Source organism: Scyliorhinus canicula, chromosome 11, assembly GCF_902713615.1.
Source record: "Scyliorhinus canicula chromosome 11, sScyCan1.1, whole genome shotgun sequence".
Taxonomy (NCBI): Eukaryota; Metazoa; Chordata; class Chondrichthyes; order Carcharhiniformes; family Scyliorhinidae; genus Scyliorhinus; species Scyliorhinus canicula.
Window position 1 is genome coordinate 89,824,717 of NC_052156.1, and position 8,709 is coordinate 89,833,425.

Below are 8,709 nucleotides of genomic sequence, written 5' to 3' on the forward strand. Positions count from 1 at the left end.
ATTATTATTATTATTGTCACAAGCAGGCTTACATTAACAGTGCAATGAAGTTACTGTGAAAAGCCCCCAGTTGCCACACTCCAGCGCCTGTTCGGGTACACAGAGGGAGAATTCAGAATGTCCAATTCACTTAACAAGCACATCTTTCGGGACTTGTGGGAGGAAACCGGAGCACCCGGAGGAAACCCATTCAGACACGGGGAGAATGTGCAGACTCCACACAGACAGTGACCCAAGCCAGGAATCGAACCTGGGACCCTGGAGCTGTGAAGCAACAATGCTAACCACTTTGCTACCATGCCGCCCATTAGACTATTGAGTTGGATGCTTCTATTTTCTATGTTTCTAGGTCGATGTTTCTATATGTACCCCCTTTGGAATTGCATTATAACCTTCCACACATCAGTAAACGGAGAGTAATTGCAGTTCACAATGTGGTTTTACTTTTAGCTGAAAGGTGTGCACTGAACACACCCAGTTAATTCAACATGTATTTGTTCAAATCACGGATGGGTCTTGAAGCCACACCCTTCTGATCAAAGAGGCAAGAGAGTTACAGCTGTCACCTTGGCAAACATCTGTGTTTACAGGAGTATCATTAACCACAAGATTTCTAGTAGAACGATTAAAACAAAATCACATGTTGGGGGACTGATTTTGTATATATCTACAATCCATGTGGAAGTCCAATCGATCTCCTCCAGCATTAAACTCTGTGCAAAAGATCAGAAAACTCACCAAACAATCAAATTCCAGTACTAGCAATTTCTGCAACCAATCACAGCTCCTGCATAAATGGAGAGCAACCTAACGCCACACTCCCTAGTACCCTGTGCATGATCCTATCTTCCAATGGGAAACCCAGGACAACCTTACCCTCACTGATCCAGTTTCAATCGGCTCTTAAGAATGGCACAGAGTTGCCCCACTGTCACCTGTCAAATCAAGCACAAGTGCCCCAGTTGAAGAGCATCACTTGTACAATAATAGTAGCCCAATTAAACTGAAAGATGTTTACAAAAAAGCAATCGAGTCCCATTTCCACAAAACCCAAAGGGATCTTAATGCCACAAAAGGAATCTGGGCTCTCACCAGATTGAGCAAAGAAAGGAGATGATATCACCACGTACACTATGTGACAGGCCCCACACAGAGCTCCCTATCAGCAACAGCTCGTCGAATCTATACACATACCCTCCAGTGGGTGGCATGACCCCAGAGGAAATGGAAATGGGGGGAAGTTGGGACCCCAGGGCAGTGGTTGGGGTACGGGGGGGGCACATAATGACCCCGAGGCCAGGAAGGAGGTGTGGGTGAAAGAGGGTACCCCCGGGGGAGGAGGGCACACAGGACCCCAGGGGGCAAGAGTGGGGGGTCAGACAGGATCCCGGGGGAGGTGGGGACGGTGAGACACCCCAGGGGGCAGCGGGACGCAGAGGGCAGGAGAGAGGGGGCAGTAGAGACCACACCCCCCCCCCCCCCCCCCCGGGCAGGAGCAGGGAGCAGTGGGATCCCCAGGGCAGGACCCTGAAGGGGGTGAGGGGGGCTCCGGAGGGTAGGGGACCAGACAGTAGGCCTACAAGAGTGGGGGAATCCCAGGGGAGGAGTATCCCGGAGGGAGGGGGACCTCAGGGGCAGGGAGATCCCAGGGACATGCCGGGTGTAGGGGACCCAAGAGCAGGGGCACCCCAGGATAGGGGGTTCCGTGGGTAGACGGACTCTGGAAGCAGGGGTACACTGGGATCCGGGACGGCAAGAGACATGGGGGCATGGGGACCGTGCAACTCTGGGGCTGGGGAACTTCGGGATCTGGGGGTGCAGGGAGTCCCCGGGATCCGGGGGGGGGCACCAGGAGGAGGGGGGCAGGGGGGATCCCGGGACGAGGGGGATCCCGGGACGAGGGGGATCCCGGGACGAGGGGGATCCCGGGACGAGGGGGATCCCGGGACGAGGGGGATCCCGGGACGAGGGGGTCAGGGGGATCCCGGGACGAGGGGGTCAGGGGGATCCCGGGACGAGGGGGGCAGGGGGATCCCGGGACGAGGGGGTCAGGGGGATCCCGGGACGAGGGGGTCAGGGGGATCCCGGGACGAGGGGGTCAGGGGGATCCCGGGACGAGGGGGTCAGGGGGATCCCGGGACGAGGGGGTCAGGGGGATCCCGGGACGAGGGGGTCAGGGGGATCCCGGGACGTGGGGGGCAGGGGGATCCCGGGACGTGGGGGGCAGGGGGATCCCGGGACGTGGGGGGCAGGGGGATCCCGGGACGTGGGGGGCAGGGGGATCCCGGGAGGAGGGGGGCAGGGGGATCCCGGGAGGAGGGGGGCAGGGGGATCCCGGGAGGAGGGGGGCAGGGGGATCCCGGGACGAGGGGGGCAGGGGGATCCCGGGAGGAGGGGGGCAGGGGGACACCGGGAGGAGGGGGGCAGGGGGATCCCGGGACGAGGGGGGCAGGGGGATCCCGGGACGAGGGGGGCAGGGGGATCCCGGGACGAGGGGGGCAGGGGGATCCCGGGACGAGGGGGGCAGGGGGATCCCGGGACGAGGGGGGCAGGGGGATCCCGGGACGAGGGGGGCAGGGGGATCCCGGGACGAGGGGGGCAGGGGGATCCCGGGACGAGGGGGGCAGGGGGATCCCGGGACGAGGGGGGGCAGGGGGATCCCGGGACGAGGGGGGCAGGGGGATCCCGGGACGAGGGGGGGCAGGGGGATCCCGGGACGAGGGGGGGCAGGGGGATCCCGGGACGAGGGGGGGCAGGGGGATCCCGGGACGAGGGGGGCAGGGGGATCCCGGGACGAGGGGGGCAGGGGGATCCCGGGACGAGGGGGGCAGGGGGATCCCGGGACGAGGGGGGCAGGGGGATCCCGGGACGTGGGGGGCAGGGGGATCCCGGCACGTGGGGGGCAGGGGGATCCCGGCACGTGGGGGGCAGGGGGATCCCGGCACGTGGGGGGCAGGGGGATCCCGGCACGTGGGGGGCAGGGGGATCCCGGGACGTGGGGGGCAGGGGGATCCCGGGACGAGGGGGGCAGGGGGATCCCGGGACGAGGGGGGCAGGGGGATCCCGGGACGAGGGGGGCAGGGGGATCCCGGGACGAGGGGGGCAGGGGGATCCCGGGACGAGGGGGGCAGGGGGATCCCGGGACGAGGGGGGCAGGGGGATCCCGGGACGAGGGGGGCAGGGGGATCCCGGGACGAGGGGGGCAGGGGGATCCCGGGACGAGGGGGGCAGGGGGATCCCGGGACGAGGGGGGCAGGGGGATCCCGGGACGAGGGGGGCAGGGGGATCCCGGGACGAGGGGGGCAGGGGGATCCGGGACGAGGGGGGCAGGGGGATCCCGGGACGAGGGGGGCAGGGGGATCCCGGGACGAGGGGGGCAGGGGGATCCCGGGACGAGGGGGGCAGGGGGATCCCGGGACGAGGGGGGCAGGGGGATCCCGGGACGAGGGGGGCAGGGGGATCCCGGGACGAGGGGGGCAGGGGGATCCCGGGACGAGGGGGGCAGGGGGATCCCGGGACGAGGGGGGCAGGGGGATCCCGGGACGAGGGGGCCAGGGGGATCCCGGGACGAGGGGGCCAGGGGGATCCCGGGACGAGGGGGCCAGGGGGATCCCGGGACGAGGGGGGCAGGGGGGTCCCGGGACGAGGGGGGCAGGGGGGTCCCGGGACGAGGGGGGCAGGGGGATCCCGGACGAGGGGGGCAGGGGGATCCCGGGACGAGGGGGGCAGGGGGATCCCGGGACGAGGGGGGGGCAGGGGGATCCCGGGACGAGGGGGGGCAGGGGGATCCCGGGACGAGGGGGGGCAGGGGGATCCCGGGACGAGGGGGTCAGGGGGATCCCGGGACGAGGGGGTCAGGGGGATCCCGGGACGAGGGGGGCAGGGGGATCCCGGGACGAGGGGGGCAGGGGGATCCCGGGACGTGGGGGGCAGGGGGATCCCGGGACGTGGGGGGCAGGGGGATCCCGGGACGGGGGGGGGCAGGGGGATCCCGGGACGTGGGGGGCAGGGGGATCCCGGGACGTGGGGGGCAGGGGGATCCCGGGACGTGGGGGGCAGGGGGATCCCGGGACGTGGGGGGCAGGGGGATCCCGGGACGTGGGGGGCAGGGGGATCCCGGGACGAGGGGGGCAGGGGGATCCCGGGACGAGGGGGGCAGGGGGTCCTGAGGGCAGGGGTTTCCGGGACGAGGGGGCGGTGGGGGGTCCGTGGGCAGGGGGGTTCCCGGGGGCAAGGGGTTCCCAAGGTCAGGGGATTCCCGGGGGCAGGGGGGTCCCGTGGGCAGGTGGGGGTCCCGGGGGGTGTCCGGGGGCAGGGAGGGAGGGGGTCCTGGGGGCAGGGAGGGAGGGGGTCCTGGGGGCAGGGAGGGAGGGGTCCCGGGGGCAGGGAGGGGCCCCGGGGGCAGGGAGGGGGTCCCGGGGGCAGGGAGAGGGTGCTGGGGGCAGGGAGGGGGTCCCGGGGGCAGGGAGGGGGTCCCGGGGGCAGGGAGGGGGTCCCGGGGGCAGGGGGGGTCCCGGGGGCAGGGGGGGTCCCGGGGGCAGTGAGGAGGTCCCGGGGGCAGGGAGGGGGTCCCGGGGGCAGGGGTGTGTCAGGGGCAGGGGGGTGTCAGGGGGCAGGGAGGTCAGGGGGCAGGGAGGTCCAGGAATATCTCCTTACCTGCTTGGGGTGGTCATAGTAAATTCCAACAGAGCTGAGCTTGGGCGCGATGCTGGTGATCTCGGTGAAGAGCCGGCCCGCCTCCCGGTAAGGACCCTGTTTGTATTTGTAGGCCAGGGTGAAGGCGCGGATGGGCGGCGGTCCAGAACGCACTGTCACCTCACAGAGTAAGCCCGAGTACCAGGCCAGGCCCAGCAGGCTGATGAGCAAGAGGGCGGCCAGCAGCACGGCGCTCAGGGCCAAGAGGTTCAACTCGGACATGGCTGCAGGGTGTTGGACAGGCCAGCCGGGGGACGCCGGGAGCTCCAATCAGAGCCCGAGGGGGGGGGCCTGGGAATCCAGAGCTCCAATCAGAGCCCGGGTGTGGAGCCTAGGAATCAGGAGCTCCAATCAGAGACCGGGGGCGTGGCCTGTGAATCGAAACCTCCAATCAGAGCCCCGGGGTGGGGCCTGTGAATCCAGACCTCCAATCAGAGATCGGGGGCGGGGCCTGAGAATCCAGAGCTCCAATCAAAGCCCGGGGTCGGGGCCTGGGAATCGTCATCTCCAATCAGACCCCGGGGGCGGGGCCCTGGCAAGCTCCAATCAGGGGCAGGGTGAGGGATGCTGACTCGCGCAGATGCTGCCAGATGTTCCTGAGAAAAAGCACCAGGGAATCTCATAAATTTGATTTGATTTATTGTCACATGTACTGAAGTACAGTGAAAAGTATTTTTCTGCGACCGAGAGCAAGTACACAGTACGTACATAGTAGACAAAAGAATGATAAACAGAGAACAGTGACAAATGGTACATCGACAAACAGCGATTGGTTACAGTGTGGAACAAAGCAAATACATGAGCAAGAGCAGCACAGGGCATTGTGAATAGTGTTCTTACAGGGAACAGATCAGTCCAAGGGGGAGTCGTTGAGGAGTCTTGTCGCTGTGGGAAAGCTGTTCCTATGTCTGGATGTTCGGGTCTTCAGACTTCTTTACCTTCTGCCTGATGGAAAGGTTTGCAAGAAGGCAATGCCTGGGTGGGAGGGGTCTCTGATAATGCTGTCTGCCTTCCTGAGGCAGCAGGAGGTGTGGACAGAAACAATGTGAGGGTGGCAAGCTTGTGTGATGCGTTGGGCTGAGTTCACCACACTCTACAGTTTCTTGCATCTTGGGCCAAGCAGTTGCCATACCAAGCTGTGATGCAGCTAGATAGGATGATCTCTGTAGCACATCTGTAGAAGTTTGTGAGAGTCGATGCAGACATGCCGAATTTCTTTAGCTTCCGTAGGAGCAAAAGGCCGAAATGTTCCATGGACCTGATGGGTTGCATCCCAGGATATTAATGGAAATGGCGATAGAGATAGTGGATGCACTGATAGTGATATTCCAAAAATCCTTACATTTAGAAAAGTCCCAGAGGATTCAAAAAATGAGGGAGACAATAAAACAGGTAATTTTAGGCCAGTTAGCTTAACTTCTAACATTATTAAGCATGTAATAACGGAGCATTTAGAAAAACATTAAATAATCAAGCAGTGTCAGCATGGCTTGATGGGGGGGTGGGGATTGGGGGGGTATCTTGCCTGACAAATTTATTAGAATTATTTGAGGTGGTAACGAGCAGGATAGGTAAGGGAGAACCAATAGGTGTAATATTTCCAAAAAGCGTTCGATAAAGTACCACATAAACAGCTGCTTAATAAGATAAGAGCGCATGGTGTTGGGGGTAGTATAGTAGCATGGATAGAGGATTGGCTAACTGATAGAAGACACAGAAAGTTAGAATAAGAGGGGAATTTTCAGGATGGTAACATATAATTAGTGGCGTATCACAGGAATCAGTGCTGGGGTCACAATTATTTGCAATATATATTAATGACTTAGACAAGGGAAGTGAATGTACTACTGCCAAGTTTGAGAATGACACAAAAATACGTGGGAAGGCAAGGGATGAGGATGACGCAAAGTCTCAGAGGGTTAGGTGAGTGGGTAAAAACTTGTCAGATAAAATATAATGTAGGAAAGTGAAGTTATGCACTTTAGTGGGTAGAATAAAGGAGCTGAATATAATTTAAACAGAGGAAGACTGCTGAAAGCTGAAACACAAAAGAATTTGGAGGTCCTCATGCATAATTCACAAAAGGTTAGCATGCAAGTTTAGCAGGTGATAGCGAAGGCAAATGGAATGTTGGCCTTTATTTCCAAGGGAATGGAGTATAAAAATAAGGACATTTTCCTAAAACTACAAGGCACTAGTTAGACAACTGTGGACAGCTTTGATCCCCTTATCTAAGAAAAGATTTCCTGGTATTGAAGGCAGTCCAGAGAAGGTTCATTAGGTTGATCCCAGGTGTGGAGGGATTTTCTTATCAGGGGAGGTTGACTAGGTTGGACCTCTACTCATTGGAGTTTAGAATAAGAAATGACCTTATTGAGACATATAGGACTCTCAAAGGCTTGACAAGATAGATGCTTTGAGGTTGTTTCCCCTTGTGAGAGAATATAGGACCAGCGAGCATAATCTCAGAGTAAGGAGTCGTCTATTTAAGACAACGATGAGGAGGGGATTTCTTCTCTCGGAGGGTACTGGAATTCTTTACCGCAGAGAGCTGTAGAGGCTGAGACATTAAGTATGTTCAAAGTTGAGATCGACAGACTTTTAATCAGTAAGGGAATCAAGTTTTATGGGGATAGGGTGGGAAAGTGGAGTTAAGGGTTATCACATCTGATCAGACATGATCTCATTGAATGGCGGAGCAGACTCTATGGGCCGAATGGCCTACTTCTGCTCCGACGATCTTATGGCCTGATTCTTTTTCTGCTGCTCTTGGTGGAACGACTCCGGTCGTTTGTTGAAAAAAGCTGGTCCTGGACAGCGCTCTGTCGTCAGGAGAAGACGGTTCACTCCACTGGGCTCCAGTCCTGCGCACTGCTTTATCTGGCACGCATGCACGGCAAGGCTGGCAATCTCAAAAGTCCATCAATTTTAAAACCCAGTTGCAGCCGTTGGGCGTTACTCCTGTGTTCGGGAATGCCGTGACCGAGCACCTCGACCCTCCACGAACGACATGATCGGCTTGGAACCAATCGCGCAGAACTGCACAAATCCCAGCCAATGGGAAGTTTACGAGAGGCCCTGAGAGCAGGACCCCAGCTGTGTGGACCAGGTAGCTGAAGAATAAAGAGCTGTTGTATTTTGTTCTGGGTCTGTTATCTAACTGCCTTTCCATTTTGTCAATAAACCCCGTTGTTTATTACTGGAGCCTCCAGTGTGGGTCTTGAACCACTATATTGCCAACGAGATAAAGATTTTCGATCGCAGCCAACTGTTGTGGGCCAGGGTTTAGAGAACCCCAAAGTATATCATGGAGTTCACCTGACCCACAACTTTTAATAGATTGTGGTATGGGGAGCACACAGCCCATTCTACAGGTGTGGTTCAGCAGAAATGGAAAAGTAATTTTTAAAGCAAAACAATGTTTATTCTATGAACTCAAGTTAACCTTTTTAAAACATACAGTGAACATCTTAGCAACCATTAATTCAAAGGCAACCCCTAAAGAATACAACACTAAATAAATGTTTGCAGGATTGCATTGAGAAAGTGGGACAATCAGCTTTCATTTCCAAACTGGATTTACTTAAAGGTTACTGGCAGGTACCTTTATCCGATAGGGCGAAGGAGAATTCAGCTTTGGTGGCTCCATTTGGCACGAAAAACGCCCTAGCCACATTTCAACGGTTAACTAACAAAGTTTTAGGATTACCCAATTGTGCGTCTTCTGCCATCGGGCAGGAGATAGAGAAGTCTGAGAACACGCACGAACAGACTCAAAAACAGCTTCTTCCCCACTGTCACCAGACTCCTAAATGACCCTTTTATGGACTGACCTCACTAACAGTATACCCTGTATGCTTCATCCGATGCCAGTGCTTATGTAGTTACATTGTATATCTTGTGTTGCCCTATAATGTATTTTCTTTTATTCCCTTTTCTTCCTATGTACTTAATGATCTGTTGAGCTGCTTGCAGAAAAATACTTTTCACTGTACCTCGGTACACGTGACAATA

The 8,709-nt window shown here is 58.4% G+C and overlaps 1 protein-coding gene across 1 annotated transcript in view; it reads right to left on the bottom strand.

The window, feature by feature from the left end:
• Window positions 1-4,961, bottom strand: part of LOC119973183 (testis-expressed protein 264 homolog) — a 463,785-nt gene extending 458,824 nt beyond the window's left edge. The window contains exon 1 of the mRNA XM_038810832.1: window positions 4,657-4,961. Within this exon, the coding sequence (XP_038666760.1) occupies window positions 4,657-4,917 (261 nt within the window). The 5' untranslated portion in view covers window positions 4,918-4,961. The remainder of the gene's footprint in view (window positions 1-4,656) is intronic.
• Between the last annotated feature and the right edge of the window lie 3,748 nt (window positions 4,962-8,709).